Source organism: Euwallacea similis, chromosome 4, assembly GCF_039881205.1.
Source record: "Euwallacea similis isolate ESF13 chromosome 4, ESF131.1, whole genome shotgun sequence".
NCBI classification, from domain to species: domain Eukaryota; kingdom Metazoa; phylum Arthropoda; class Insecta; order Coleoptera; family Curculionidae; genus Euwallacea; species Euwallacea similis.
This window is the reverse complement of record NC_089612.1, coordinates 67,717-84,616: the sequence shown is the minus strand read 5'-3', so window position 1 is coordinate 84,616 and position 16,900 is coordinate 67,717. Positions and strand designations below refer to the sequence as shown.

Below are 16,900 nucleotides of genomic sequence, written 5' to 3'. Positions count from 1 at the left end.
ACCTTTATCTTATATCGTTTAATCACGTAGTCGCCCGATTATTAGCAGGTGCGAAAAATTAACGCTTTATACCTACTCCAAATTTACACTTTTGTCATGCGATAAAAATATTTGAATTGAAGAATTTCTTCACCTTTAGCTAATTTCATGTATAGGAAAGGAGTAATAACCGAATTATGAAAACTCTACACCATCTGCATCAATTTATTTTCTGAACTTACCGCAATTTTCATAGGCAAGACCCACTTCTGCTCATACTTCTCTTCAATTTTAAACAAGATTAAACTCACAAATCAGCACGACCAATAAAAACATTAATTTCATCAATGCGATAGGCAAAAATCAATCAAAATAACTTACGATTTACCCATGAAAATAGCAACATTACTTAAACTGTACTTCCTGCTCCCCAACAGATGATTTGCGAAAGCTTAAAAATAAATATAAATGCTTAAAATTAGATCTGCTCATGTTTTCATCTTGCCTTCAGGACGTGAACAAATATTTCAATGTCAAAGGAGCCTTTGCATATAATCAGGTTTTGAGTTCACAGCAGATTTTTATGAAAGATCAAAGTTTAACGTTTGGTTTGGTTGATGGATAATAGTAATTTTTTTCAAAGGAGAGCATTATTTTTAATCTGGATTTAAGGTTTTATATTTTCTGTTTCAGTTCACTAGTTCGTCTAGTCGATAAAAATATAATATTGAATAAGAATTTTACAAGAAATTATTTATTAATTACCAAGGTTGCTCAGATATCGAGGTAATAGAGCTAAAAAACATTTTTAATACTTTTATCGTTATTGACCGTAAATAAATTAACATAGTTTGTGTGTGATTTCATTCTGATCTAGGTAGTATCCTCCAAATTAAGTGTAACAATGCAAATATAAGGTGTTTCAGAATTGCAAAGCACCATTTAAATTATATATTTTCTGGTACAAAACAGGGGAGAAATTTCATATAAGCATGTGTCCGATCTCGATCAGTAGCAGATTTGCAGGGTGTTAAAAATTTTTTAAAAATTGGGTTTTTATTTTATTGTGCTTCATCTACCGCAGATAGAGCTTTCAAATTTTATATTCGTATTAGGTAATAGGAGCTGTTTAATACGAGATTGTCTCTAACTACTATACAGGGTAGTGTATTTTCTGAGATCTTCCTACATAAATTTTTTTAGAAAAATTTGTTCGTACGCCACTGGTGTATGTTAAAATAGTGCCGTGCAATTCTGAAACACCCTGTATATCGAAAGTATAAATAATTAATAGTAACTAATTAATATAGTAATTATTAAACGCAGTTATATTACAATACCATTATTTTTGTTTTAAACCATTATTAACATTGTGTTTAAAGCTCACAGCCCAAAGGTTGGAAAAAAAATCTGCTCTTTTTACATTACTTCTTGTTATACAAGAAGTAACATAATTTTAACAAACTCAGAAATAAAAATGATTTTGATTTGAAAAACTCTACAGGTTTATATTATTTAACGTTTAAAATCTACAATATCCAATACTAAGGGTTACTAGACCAATATACTGACAACGTTATCTTGAAGATAATCCTCATGGAAATCACGAAACTCAGCACTATTCTGTATTTATTCCGACGTTTTGATGAATATTATTTTCTTAGTAAAATTGACAAGACTTTGGTCGATTAGACCTAAATCATTTCTGGATTTTGACTCCACACAAGTCCATTTATCGTTCCTCCCAACTCCCAGATTTCAACGTTAACGAAACACTTTTCTACTATAGCCATCAAGATTATTACAGTTAGCAGAAACATTGTTAAAATTCTACTTGTTAGTGAAGAAGTGAGATATCACTAACACTGTTGGCAGAAAGTCGCAAATTTTCATTATATGAAAGAATAATTTGATGTCTAGTGGCCTTAGGTTAGTTTTAAGTTTCTAGAATTAAAATTACGCATACGCATATAATAAGCATTTTAGTTTTGACAAATCTTTCATATCATATTATTATCTCATTATAAACATTTCGCATTCCTTGGTCCTCCACAAACATTCCTTGGTCTTTATGTAGATCATGACCAATATACTACTAGAGATTCTCTACAAGAAACTATATTATAATATTCATAGGTCATTAATTTATACCAAGAATGTATTAACTCCCACAGCACAACCTAAACCTACGTCTACACAAAATTATCACATTAAATATTAATAACGCATTGTAAAAAAAATGGTTGTTGACTTGGAAAGTTAAATAATTATCTTATAGATAAATAAGCACATACCCTGGGAATCTCCGACACAATGGGGAAATGTAAAAGGTAGGTATGAGAACATTTATAATAGTGATGCTTGCAGAACATCATAGCACTATGAAAGCGATTAATGTATGAGAGAACAAACAGTTCTCCTGATAATGTAAACTAAAGAACCGGTTTAAAACTATAAGGAAATTGTTTTAAAGCAAGTTTTAGTAAGTAAATATAGCGGGAGCTTTACAAATGCATTGTAGGATAGATATTTAAAATGGTAAAAAGTATTGTAGGTATCGATCAAGTCACCTCTTTCCAATGATCCATTCCAAAGTTATTATTTTTTATGAAATTGACATGATTTATTGCAATTAACTTAATCGCTATTTTAATCTGATTAACTTTGAAACATTTAAAGGAGTGTTAATTTCCAAATTACTGGAGCACCTCGTACCTAGTTAGAAATCCACTTTTATGCTTTTCAGTAATTTAAAAATATTTATATCAAAACCTACTAGTCTCATTAGTTAAGCAAAATGTAATTGATAGCTAATTATAAGCTCCAAAACTTGTATGTCTAGGCATCTTTGTCATAACTAACAAATGGCCTCTCTAATGTTGGTGATGATGATTGAGTCCAAAAGCTTATATTCACATTTTAGAATGGGTAATTTGAATATAGCCGTTTGTCAGACTGCAATATGCAACAATGTATTTCTCTGCCTTTAAGTAGGTGTGCCAATAAGGCAACATTCTCTTATTTGTTACAACTATACCTGGCAAGTGTACCCAACATTATCGACATAGCAATAATTAATGGAATAATATTAATATTTTTTCGTTACAACGTAAAAACTGCAACTTCAAATTGCATAATCCATTATTGACTTAAGAGGAATTTTACGGATGTACTTAAACCGAAAAATAAACTGGCACCTGATCAGATGGAAGTGTAAATTTAACAACTGACATCATCTTTAATAATGTTGTGGTCCAAGTGCAATTAACAACTGAGGAAATATTAGTTTGTCAATACTTGAGGGTTTTTTAGCAATAGTTTCAAGACCATGCTTTCCCCATTTCTTAATTATTAATTAGAACTATCTAGTGATTCATTACTAATAAGATTGATTTATTAACACTCTTTTAGGTTTCAATAAAACGATAACAGGATTTTGTCAATACCGGTTGACCATTTCGATTCGAGTATGAAATAATAACCAGTTTCGCATAGATATAGAATTAAAATAGTGTGTATTTAAGATGAAATTCAATATAGAAAACAATTTAAGAGCGAAATATAATATCTCAATAAACGAGTGGACAGATCTCTAATGAGATTTGCATCTCATTATTAGACATTCGGACCTCCCATGACATTAAAACGGAATTTCCTCTCGTTATTAACATAATACGCGTAATATTATCTATACAGTAGATCATATATACTAGAGGAATATATATATATATATATATATATATATATATAAGATTCAAAAGTCACTGTGGTGACCTTTTTTTATATATTTGACCAGAAACAATGGCTAGTTAGTACGCATCTTTATACTAGATTATCATACTTTCGAACCTAAAAACTACAACAATTTACACGACGCTAAATGTCAAACTCCTGATAGTGCAAGTAATGTTAACAATCTTTTAAGATCATTCATGAGAAGTAGTGAAGGTTGTGTTTGCCTAATGTGACTAGTTAACGTAAGTTTCCATTTTTTACGTTTGGTTTTGTGGATTCTCATTTGATGGTTTTCAATAATTGATCAATTTTGTATTCAATTTGGTGATTGAGTAGAGTACTAGTGACGTATAATGAGCTGGGTATTAACTATAGTGTAGATATTAATATAGGGTGTGAGTGTGTAAGTTATTTAGGCTACCAGGTCTTTTGCCAAAAACATTTTTATTGTAAAAGTTATAGGCTCTTCATTATTCTGTATATTTTTTTTCCAATTTGAATTCATGATAATTTCAGCAGAAAATTCGGGATTTTGTTTTGGAATAAGGTTAATTAGGAAGAAAATAGCGGCTACGCCGGAAATTAAATCATCATCGAAAAATTTAAGCCGTATGAAGAGGTGTCTTTAAATTTAGAAGTAGTATTTTTTTTAATTCAAAAATATGAATATGTAAGTCACCTGTTATACTTTTCTTACCATAAGAAATTTTTATAAATTAATTTCTATTTTTGAAATTAGGAAAAAATATCTTGCTAAAACTCTATGGTATTGGCAAAATGAACAAATTAATAAGTTCAATAGATTATACATTTTTAATCACATCTGAAGAATTATACCTATATTTAAATTGGTTAGATAACACCAAAAACAAACAAAAATAATTAGTCAATATAGAACAAATTGATGCAAATCCGCAAAACCTGTCTTCCCTGACCTACCCCATTGTCTTCCACACGCTTGCACACACTAACAACCGGATTGGCAAACATTAGCACATTTTTACTTGTTAGATGTCAAGATACGTGATTTTACAAGTGATTGGATTCTATTAAGGAAATCTTAAGTCGACTGTTTGTCTACCTTCTTGATACTGAACTTGACTCGGTACAAGAAGGAAGGAACTGAATTCCTTACATTCTCTATGTCAGGTGGGAAGAAATGCATTCGAATAGGCTGGTCTATGACCGGTCGAGTGGCAGGTTTGATAATATGGTATTAGGTGCTTATTATAATGGGATTTTTTTGAGTCCAATCAAATTATTTGTATAAATACAATCAAATTGAAAAAGCGATACACAAACTATAGACAATTGCATCGCTGATAACACAAGTAATTATATCACATAAACTTGGTAACAACAACACTCATTGTTTTTCAATCAGATCTCTACCCAAAAACCAATTGAACAAACTACCATTTTCTGCAAGCTTGAATCTCGTAACAACCACAGTTACACTAGTTAAGACATGTTTACTACTCATTAAGTTACAGATAATGGTTCATTGAATCATAGATCATGAGGAATTGAGCCATGTGTGTATGTACGAGATATAAACAAAACATTGAACTTGAGTGAAGAAAGAGGAATTCAGATGCTTGGCATTCTTGTCTCTGAAAGAAAGCTGTCATCTTCGATATTATGTGATTGCCTGGTCTATTAAACCGGTATCTTAGATGCTACAGGTCGTTGAAGATCATGGTATAGTAGCTACTTTGGTATGGATAGTTTGCAGATTTTCTTAATATGAAATACCACCATATTTAGATAGTACAGTACAAGTAAATTCATTTAAGGAGAAGTTGAGAACCAAAAAAAAAAACGAAAAACACATACATGCTTAAAACCAAACATTTACAGCACAAAATTACCATCATTCCAGGTTGACAGTACTTCTCCCTGTTTCTGCCAGTCCCGGATATTAACGGACCTTCCTGCCCTTACTCTAGGCCTGCCCGGAAACCTTCGTTGCATGCTGGTAGAACACTAAATCGGACCAATCACTAATAGTCATTTTAATTCCTCATCACTAATTTGCACTCGTCCGGGAATGTTCAATTTTCGATATTGGTAGTTCAGATGTTAGTCTTATTACGAAAGAAAATAAAAATTACCTGCTGCTATACTTTTGAATTTAATATAATAAGTACCATCCTTGCTTTTTCTTGAAAAAAACAAGAGTGTGTGTGTTATCTCTTCCAATAACTCTTAGACAGAAAATAAACATTACACTTTATAATTATTTATTTTTAAAATTGAAGTTAGTTTTTTGGCGATACTGATATTTGCAAGATAAGAATCGTTAGGCCGTGAGTGAAAATTGGCTGTAGGCGCCCGAGTACTCTGGGTTTTCATCAGATGTCTAATCCAATTTACTTATTACAAAGATGAACTTATTTTGAGTATTGTTTGCATACATTTGAAGGCCCTTTAATTCTTGAAGATGACTGGAAAATCTCGGAAGAAGTTTAAACACAATTCACTACAAACGTTGGTAATACACAACTATTTTGCAAAAATTTTCCGACTTATATAGGGAAAGAATTCTAAAAATTTTCTTTTCAAAATCACGTTCCCCGAATAATATCATGCAAAATTTGAGATATTTTCAGAATTTAATTCCTAAAAAAGTAAAATAAAAAATTTTGGTTAATGGTGTCCCCTTTAATCTACCACTACTCCCTTTTTGTTGGAGGTACATAATAAGTAAATACTTGGATGCAGAACAAAGAATAAAAAATAGCCGCTACTTATTCAAATTTACATGGGAATCTGGCTAATACTGTATTCAAACTATTAGTGAACATTTAATTTGCCATAAAACCACAAAAACTAATAAATTTTACTAGTATGGAAAACATAGGAAAAGTAAAATTAATCATTTTATTAAGGTATTACTATTGTATGCTTTATAAGCACCTCAAAGAGCATTCACCATTATATCAAGAATGTAGTTACACTTTACTATCTACTTAATTATCGAATTTATCTAAATTGTTAAAATACTTTAAAAAAATATCAATTACAACCTATCAACATAACAATCTAACACTACTAGAAACCAATTATTGAAAACTCGTAGGGTTGATACAAAACTGACAACAAACCTTTCTTCTGGACGATTAAAAGACCAAATTACTACGAAGTATGTTGCTCGAAAATAATAAACAACTACGACTACACAAATCTCTAAATAAACTTTAAAAATTTCAGGAACTTAAACCGATTATTGTCTAGGCGCCGATTGCGTGACCGAAAAGAGCACAAGCTACAGCAAGAAATCGGCCAAAGCAATACTAGCTCTGGATTAGAAAGGTGTGAATATCGGACAGCTTTTTTGGACTTTAGCCAACTTTATTTTTTCAGCCTACGAGTAAACGTCTTTGGGAACGTGCCCGTTGATGCACGTATGAATTAAACTGGAAGCAATATGAATGAAGAGGCAATAACGTTATGAGGGCAATAAACAACGGCAACCTTAAGGAAAATGAGGGGTGAACTATCAAATTTATTTTTATTAATTTTCATTATCCATAAAAAAACTTATACAGTCAGCTACGTACATACTGAGTTCATTTAAATAATAATTAGTAAACATAAACACTGTGATGAGGGGACAATTAAGCAAATAGAGAACTTCCTTTAGATTCGACCACAGACCACATTTCCAGGGACAAAAATAATAGTGATTAGCTACTTATATCACGCAAAACTTACGTAACACAACTATTTAAAATTGGCGAATTCGCAAGGCTTCGCAATACTGGTTCATCCACCTACGAGTACAGTGGAATTTCAATGTTTAAATTATTTATTAAAATACTGATCTATAACTTCTGTATATACACAATTTAGTTTTAGTTAAAACACAAAATAGGCATTTCCAGAACTAAATTAATCTCCCGCATTAATTTACTTCTGACATTTTTATTGAACTTCGCACTTATGACACTGAAAACTCAACCATATCAGGAAATCCTGGCACAATGCACTCAATACACAATAGAGCAATTTACGACCCTGAGACTGGCAGTAGTTTGATCCTGAGAAGCACTGGTTAGCTTTTTTTAGATTTTTAACTCTACGCGATGACTTCACTTTCTAAATAACCGACAATTAAAATAAAACAGCTACCGACCGCGATAATAATTGTTAATGATCGACTTGAATTTTAAGTATTTTTTATGCAACCTATATGGAATGGGGATGTACAGTTTTCGATTACGCAAAGTGCACTTACTTTGGTTCGTCAGATGTAGGTAAACGCGGCGAGTATACCTTATTTTGGCATTGTTTGAATTTCAAGATAATTAAATTATTAAGAAATATTAATAAATGAATATAAGATAACGATTTATTATTAGAATTTTCAGTAATGAGCGAAAAATAAACCTAGAAACATGGACTATTGTAATAATGATAATACAGCAACACCACAAAGTTTTCCTGCATCTGTTTGTCAAGAAATTGCTAATAAAATTATTTATTAAGGTAATTAACATTAGAACAATGATCAGACTGTTGTAGGTTGTAAATATTTCATTAAAATGCGACAGTATTTTTCTGAAAAAAACTGCGTATCGAAATTAAACCAGCCATGTGACCCCAATAATCAAATACGATTATTTATTGTAAACTAAAAAGATGCTAGATATTTTTAAAATTTGCAATCTATTTTAAATGCTGACATGATTATGAAACTTTCAAATAAGTCTCAGAGAATAATATATATTACTGTTATTTTTGCTCTTTGGAAATTGTATCTAATAAAATTTGAAGGATACAATTTAGGATTGATAAATTCATTTCCAGCCATGTTCCTTATCAAATGTTGCGACACGTGAATATTTTCTGAGACATATAAGTAAATTAAAATGTATTATCTCATTACTGCAGTTCTCATGTCGCGTACTTGAAAAAAAATCGAGTACTTAAAATCGTTGTAATAGCACGATTGAGGCATCGATTGTGTTAGTTTTAGAATTTACTAGCAATGATCAGAATGTGTTTTAAATTACTTAACAATATGACTAACAATTACTAAACCACTCCTATCAAAAATAAAGCCATTCAAAAAAAAACAGATGAATAAAACTTATCTGTGTAAAAAATGTATCATTAGTATTTTCATAAAAAAATTAGCTTACTGTTTAGAGAAGTCAATACTTTTGAAGACCAAAATCCATGAAAATCCACATAACCCCTATAATGAGCCTCATATGTATATACAATAATTCAGACTTATTTTTATAATAATTCTGAAATATCCCCCTGCTTTTGCTGTAAATCAAAGATCTTTTCAAATAGACCTTGTATTAGTTATATCTGGATCTAACCAAGAACCTTAAGAATCCTTCCCACGCATTATTTGTTTTTTAATTTTAATTTTAGACTTCCAGGTTCTTGAACGTCTCGTTTTAGACAAAGCTACGAAACCTTACAATATCTCAGGATGACAAGGTTTAATAGTAATATACGAACTTCAAGTTAAAAATTGAAAAAAAAAAATTAACATACATACAAATTAAAGTTTATAATATCGAGAATTATTTCATGAAAGTAAGAAAAAAGTAAGCAACACTAGACAAAGACTGACTTGAGAAATATGTTAATCATATTGCAGCGATAATATTAACATCCTACATACTTGCTACTTCCGAAGTTTTTAGACCCAAAAAACACATTTTCCATACTATTATGTTATACTTTGTATTTAACCACCATAGAATAGTTTGCAAGGAGTTTTTATGCAAAAGTCCAGCACTATCATAGTTAACTAATGAAAACATACTTTTATTCAAAGGATATATTGCGGAAAACTAGGTTAGCCCTTCCCTGAAGGAGGACGGCTTGTATTTTCCGAGAATTATTCAGATCAATATATTTCTTAAAATAGATATGTCTGAAAGGAACTTGAATATAGTTTCGAAATATTAATCGATAAATAAAATATACATATAAGCAAACTATAGATATATGTATAGCAGTGAATATAACTAGGCGGAAAATGCATAATTTGATGCAATGAATGAAATTTTGATGGATGAGCTATTAACGCAATATGACGTGAGTTATGTAAAATTGCATTTACTAATAAAAGTAATTCGTGATTTTTCTAAATTTGCTGCTCGAGAAAAAAATCAAAAGTATAAGACAAAATTTGAATATATTCAAGCTGTGTTCTGTTTCTATAGCACTACAGCAACCGTTCTTAACTCAACAAATATATAGTGTGGTGCCATTTTTAGGAATTTATGTGGAAGGACATAGTAAATAGAGAAAAATTTTAATGGAAATATTTTAGACATTTTAGGTCTCAATTCAATAGCGTGTACAAAATTTTTCTATCGATTATGGTTTTTCAATTTTGATATAAAATTATATTTCTTTTGAATGCTATTTTATTGGTTATTTTATTGCTTCATTGGGTAGATCTTTTTTAGCCGATTTGAATGATATGAGGTTCTATATATTAGGTCGTGTAGTATGAAATGAGTAGATTCTCGAAATGACAAATTCAACTGTGAATAACTTCACTCTAAATCTATATTTGGACTTGACTTTTTTATGTGAAAAAGGCACATTCTTCCTCTTTCGATGAGAGTTTAAAGTGTTAAAAATTATTGAAAACTTTTATTTTTATAAAAATTTTTGTGCAGCCATGCAAAATAGTGAAATTCGTGTGTTAATGAAATATGAGTTCCACCGTGGAACCACAACAGCTCAGACGGCTCGCAATATTAATGATGTGTTTGGTACTGAAGTCACTTCACAGCAAACAGCATCTCGTTGGTTCATGAAATTTCGTTCTGGCAATTTTGACCTAACAAATGAACCACGTGGACGACCTGAAACTCAAGTCGATAACGATTATCTGAAAGCCGTGGTGGAAGCGAATCCACGTCAAAGTGCAAGCGAATTATCGTTAATATTCAGTGTAACCAAAAAAACAATATTGACTCATTTGGCTGAAATTGGTAAGGTGAAAAAGCTGGACAAGTGAGTACCGCATGAGTTGAGCGACATACAGAAAGAACGACGTCTCGAAGCTTGTGTTTCTTTGTTGTGCCGGTATAATAACGATCCATTTTTGAATCGGATTGTTACTTGTGATGAGAAATGGATCCTATATGACAATACCAGACGTTCATCGCAGTGGTTGGATCAAGATGAACCACCAAAACATTGTGCGAAAAAAAATCTTCATCAAAAGAAGCTTATGGTGTCCGTTTGGTGGTCCAACGCAGGTGTCATCCATCACAGCTTCATGAAACCTAGTGAATCGATTACGGCTGATGTCTACTGCCGACAACTGACCAAAATGATGAGGCAACTGACGGTTAAGCAGCCAAGATTAGTCAATCGAAGCGCACCGCTATTGTTGCACGACAACGCTCGGCCACACACCGCACAAGTCACCTTGGCCAAGCTACAGGAGTTGGAATTGGAAACTCTTCGTCATCCACCGTATTCATCCGACTTAGCACCCACTGATTACCACTTCTTTCAAAATTTGGATAACTTCTTGGTAGAGAAAACATTCAACTCCGACGAGGCTATCAAAGCTGCCTTCCAAGAGTTTATCGACTCCCGGCCTGCAGGCTTTTACAGCAGGGGAATCAATGAGCTTCCCGTTAAATGGCAGAAGTGTATTGATAATGGTGGTGCATATTTCGATTGACAATAAAAACATTTCATATGAAAAAAAAATGACTAAAGTTTCAATTCAATTCTAATCATTTCATACTATACGACCTAATATTATATCTAATAGTTTCTGAAAATTCATTAATAATGTACTTTTCCCATAATAGGCTATGCATAATTCCATACCAATTAGCATCAACGTAAAAGGAATATAAAATCTAATTTTGGTGCGAAATTTCAGATAAAGCTGATTAGATAAAAGTAATGACAAAATGACGTAAATGAAGTGATTTACAACATATATGGTAATATGTGAGTATATGTGATTCTTTACATGTATTAAAATTAGAATACTTTTAAGGTGATTGAGCTTATAAAACTGTTGAATTGAAATAAATACATTTAAATTTTTAAGGTCAATTATTTGGGTCAATTTTAATTTATCAAATATATAGAGAATTTTGAAATTAAGTTGTGAAAATTCAATTTTCATTATTACTTTCTGAATCATCAAGGAGATCTGAAAACAGGTATATTTCGAAAATTTAAAAGAAAAAATGCGGCTAGTCGGTTAAATTTATATTCAATTATGACACGTTCTGAACTTTGTAAAAATTTGTGACAAATCTCAAAAATCTCTACCAATATGATTACAAAAAGTTTCATTTCAGAACCCTAAGGAGATTCTGAAAATTGAGAAGAATTTAAAGACTTACAGGTTTTCTGTAACTAACGAATCATTTAAAAATTTAAAAGATATAAGAAGGTATTAATTCCATTAGTTTAAGAATCGATAGTTATAAAACTTAATTCAAATAATGAAAATTACAATTATTTGATCTTTTGTAGGTACTCTCAATGAGAATAAATTAAAAATATAATGTGTAAATGGAAAATGGAATAATGGTAATTTATGTAATGAGTTGGGAAAAATACTCTTTTGTGTGAACAACAGATATTTGTTTAACAATCTTAGAAAGTTCTACAAAAGGATATAAATTATACAAAATATTCATTTTCCAACATATTTCATACAATGTTTCTCCTAATGTCACTTTGTAGTTTGTCTATCATCATTCATTATAAAAATATGTTGCTTGACTTTTTATAATTTCTGAACGTGTCTCATACGTAATTTTTTCTAATTTTAACTTCAACATACGTCTAACATGGTCATACAGTATCAAAATGTTTTGATTTATATTTCACAACTAGTTACGAAAAGTAAAATGTTTCACAACTTTTCAATACCAGTAATGAAAAATAATATTTTTCGTAATTTCAAGGAACTTTCAAACGGGTCATTTTAAACATCAAAATTAGAAAAAATATTTTTAAAATTCAAGATTTCCCTTTCCAGCTCAAACATCTTATGTTCAGCTATTGCACAGTTGATGAAATCGAAAATTTAAATTTCTTGGTCAATATTAACAATTTCTTGGCTTAATTTTCAGCGATTGAGCTTCGGAAAAAATATTTTTTGAAATACCTGCTGGAAAATTTTAGGAAAAAACTGAGGTGCTGGTAGGTAAAAGACCATGAACTCATGAACGTTCAGTTAAAGTAACTACGTTAAGTATAAGATAAGTAATTAAAATAACAGTCTTTCTTAAGATAATTATCTAAATATGGATTGAAGAATTTAAAAAAAGGTTGTCTCTATACCAGCTCAAATGAATTAATTATTCACTTATTAAGGGATATCTTGTACCTATTGCGGCACATTTTTACCTGTCAGCGTTGCTTGATCAACTCTGCCAGATGCGCTAGTGGAGGTAGCAGCGCACGGGGCGCCACTTGCGCCCTGGGCTGCCAGCTTGGAATTCAACACAGTTCACTGTACCTAAAAACAAAGAAAACGCTTTCAAATTTAAATTAATAACAAAAGGCCAATTTATCAAAGAAAAATAACAATATGTACCTTAATTTTACTCTATCAGTGACTTTAAATAAATATACTAATTGTTACTATTATTTGTATATACCATTGGACTACAGCAAAACCGTCCATACAGTTGCAGTTCATCTAAACACTAACACATTTATTCATAATTTATTGTTACTAGGAATTCGTTTTCATATGAGTAAGATGAATTCCCATCTCAATTCTTAATCAAACACATAAAGTCCCCTTAATCAGGTGAATCAATAAATTCCGTTAGAAATTACAATGAACTAATAACGAACAACATATCAAAGACAACTAAAAATAAAACAAGATTTTGAACTTACAAAGAAAAATATTATCGGCTCTCCCAAAAAAAAGAAACTGTCACATATTCCTTGGTAATTCCCAAACAACGAAACAGCACAAAGTTTTATTAAACAGGTACGCAATGTGCACACAAACACCGAACCTATGTAGGGCCTGCTCCCAACCTTCAAAGACCAGAATACTTGACACCAGATAGTGTGATATTTATCAGAATTTAAATACTTGTCGATTAGAAGTAAGATAAATCCACTTAATCTTTGTCGGAGGGATTCTATTTCCTATTTTAGTTGACTAATGTTATAAAACAATATAAAAATAATGATGTTTTGGAGACGGTGAGAATCAAAAGTATTGACCAATTAACTTTTTTCAATAAAAATGAATTAAAAAAACTGGTTTATACAGTCATGTAATGGGTTAGTAATAAGCTGGCGCCCTTCGTAGTTTTCACAGTTGAAGCGGAAAATTCTGATAAAAAATTCTAATTTCTGTTGTTTTAATACATAAAAAATTATTCTTTTTTTTTCTAATTTATGATTTGAAGTCCAACCATCGGACTTATATGCGATATGTGCGAAAAATCACGTAGCTGGAGGATCTTATTCGCGAGATGCCAAATCAAATCATGTGGTTTTAGACTTTCACAGATATTATACCTTGCTGACAGTACCAAAACAATAACGTGAATACGTGCAGAGTGTTATATACGCAAAGTCAGTATTTCTTATAACCCAAGCACCTATGAAAACAATGTGAATTACAGAGTTCGTCACCCTTGAATCAAGAGGCCTAATTTTTCAGAAAATGGTAAGTCAACAAACAATCACTCGCATTACCTTACTCTTCTTGAGGTCTTTTAAAATAAATCTTACCTGTACTTCCTGATGTTAATTCTTTACTAATAAAATATAAATTACCATTTTATAGATTATGGGACAATGTAACAACAAATTCCTTTAGAATGGAACCATAATAGCAGGTTTAAGGGAATTTGCCTTTGAATATTTAATACTAATGTAATAAATGATAAAAACTTACAAAAAAAGTTGGAGTTTAATTTCGTGAAAACTATCTAACAAAGCACAAAATGGAAACTTGAAACTAACACACCCATGGTATCATGGTTGGTAATTTGCAGTCAACTGATTGATTAACCCATAGTAGCTCACGTCCTGGGTAGAATGCTCTTCGCTTTCTTTCAAGGATGAATACAAAACCTTATTTCCTTCTTAAGTTAATTGACTTAATGGACATTATTATTGACAGATGAGGTGATAAATTACTTACAAATTAAGATATTTATTTAAAAAACTACAAATTTATTTATACATATAGGTATGAAATAGTCATTTCTAATATTAGAATTCATTATTATTTGATTGTCAGACGTCGAAACAAGGTAAACTAAAATAGTAAAAAATTCATAAAATATTTGGCCTTATACTACTCATTTTTAAATATTATTATATTTCAACATTTTACTTAAACTTAATATTATTTTGCATGTGAGTAATTAGGGATATTGGGTAAATGTCATAACATATACATTTCATACAGACCCAATGGAAAATAACTAGATGTGCTAATATACATATACATGTAGAAGGTGTCAAAATTTATTTGGATCTATAGTTACCTTAATAGTTACTGTTTATCAAAAAAAATATTCAGAAATTATAGAATTCTTCGTTAACCTATTACTCAGATAGTTTTCAAATACCAAGAGTGAAAAATTGTAACAGGTTGAAAATGGGTTTCATTGATATTTAATATACAGCTTTTCACAGTGCCAGCAAGATAATTTCAATAAACAACAAAATCAAAGCACGGCAGTAGTCAATTTCTCCTTTTCTGTGGAAAATATCTTGCTGGCAAAGTTCTATATTATAAGATGGTTTTGCTACTCATCCAAGAACTTATTGGCCTAAAGTGGTAATTTGCTAACCCAGCCTGTTAAAATTAGATTTGTCTATATGTATGTGTTTTTAATGTCGCACATTTTCAGCTTTATAAAGCAATAATTCAACACTTTGGTAGCATTATTAAATGCTATTTGTATCTTAACATCCCTGCAAACATAACTATGGATGGCCTGCCCAAAGCACAGGGTATTACAATGCTGAATTTAATGCTATCTTCAAGAACTCTGTCATGAAAAAATCAACATGCATATTATTAGGCCAGTAGGTTTCATTAACTTACAGTTAGCACATTTTTCAAATGAGTCATAATAACATGTGGGAGGTTAAATATCTACATGGGAAAAGGTGAAAAGATAATGATAAAAGATTCCCAAAGCATGCACCATGCCTATGAATTACTTACTTTTATGCATTTCATATTTCGAAATCCAGGAATTAGAATTAAAAATTTTGAAAATAAATAAAATGCCAAAAATCGATAGTGTCCTTCAAAGTGAATTTAACAAATAATACAGAACACGGAAATCGGGAATGTTCCCCATGTGATATGAACACTATAGCTGCGAAATATTAAACCGACCTCCAAAGACAATAAATAGTTCTTGGTTTCTGAGAATGTAACAAATTTAACAATTTCCAAACGAAAATTTGTCCATAATGCATTATTTTTTTAATTTTGACGTATTACAGCTGATTATATTTCAATCCATTTTCAGCATGTGTCGAAATTGTTGCTTCCATGTAATATTTGCTTTCTCTTTTTATCTGAATTGAGAAACAAAGACAGGATGACATAAAACTTAAATTTAACATGGCCGATGGGATGCCGAAAATCAGTGGGTTCAGAAGAGAAATAACGATACATTCGGATTTCGGCGCTTTGGTTTATATTCTTCAAAAAAAATTTAGCTAATCTAAGCTTGTTAATAAAAGAAATGCATTTACAATTAAATGTAATACAATAAACATAAATATTACCAATTATGCCGAGCTAGTAATGATCTCATCTGTCAAAGTCACCACAGACCACAATCGCAGCCATTTTAAATATTTACTGGTATTCACATCACTAAATACACGAACCATAAAAATCTTATCACCATTAATTAGTTATAATCAGTTATCAAGGAATACACAACTGATTGCAAAAAATGGACGTAGTAAGTAAAACACCTGTACTAAAATTATACTCATTGAGAATGTTGTCAAGTGAATCTTATTATTGAACTCAGTTCCTTATTCAGAATCCAGATTTATATCCCATCCAGACATTTTTAAGAATAGATTGGAAAGAAGTCCACTGTGTTCTGTGTTACTTCTTGCATATAGTTTACATTTCCAACATATCCTTATATACATTACAATACGCCTACAAAAATTTAGGAATTTATGACCAAAAATA

At 30.8% G+C, this 16,900-nt stretch overlaps 1 protein-coding gene across 3 annotated transcripts in view; it reads right to left on the bottom strand.

Moving 5' to 3' along the window:
- milt (trafficking kinesin-binding protein milt) overlaps positions 1-13,118 on the bottom strand; it is a 30,159-nt gene extending 17,041 nt beyond the window's left edge. Inside the window, exons 1-2 of one of the 3 annotated variants that reach the window (XM_066389073.1) lie at positions 6,822-7,137; positions 5,586-5,801 (exon numbers count right to left, since the gene is read on the bottom strand). In XM_066389073.1, coding sequence (XP_066245170.1) covers positions 5,586-5,688 — 103 coding nt within the window. In that variant the 5' untranslated portion in view covers positions 5,689-5,801; positions 6,822-7,137. Of the gene's footprint in view, positions 1-5,585; positions 5,831-6,821; positions 7,138-13,092 lie in introns of those variants that run through there. The other 2 variants (XM_066389075.1, XM_066389074.1) reach the window with 2 other exon arrangements.
- Between the last annotated feature and the right edge of the window lie 3,782 nt (positions 13,119-16,900).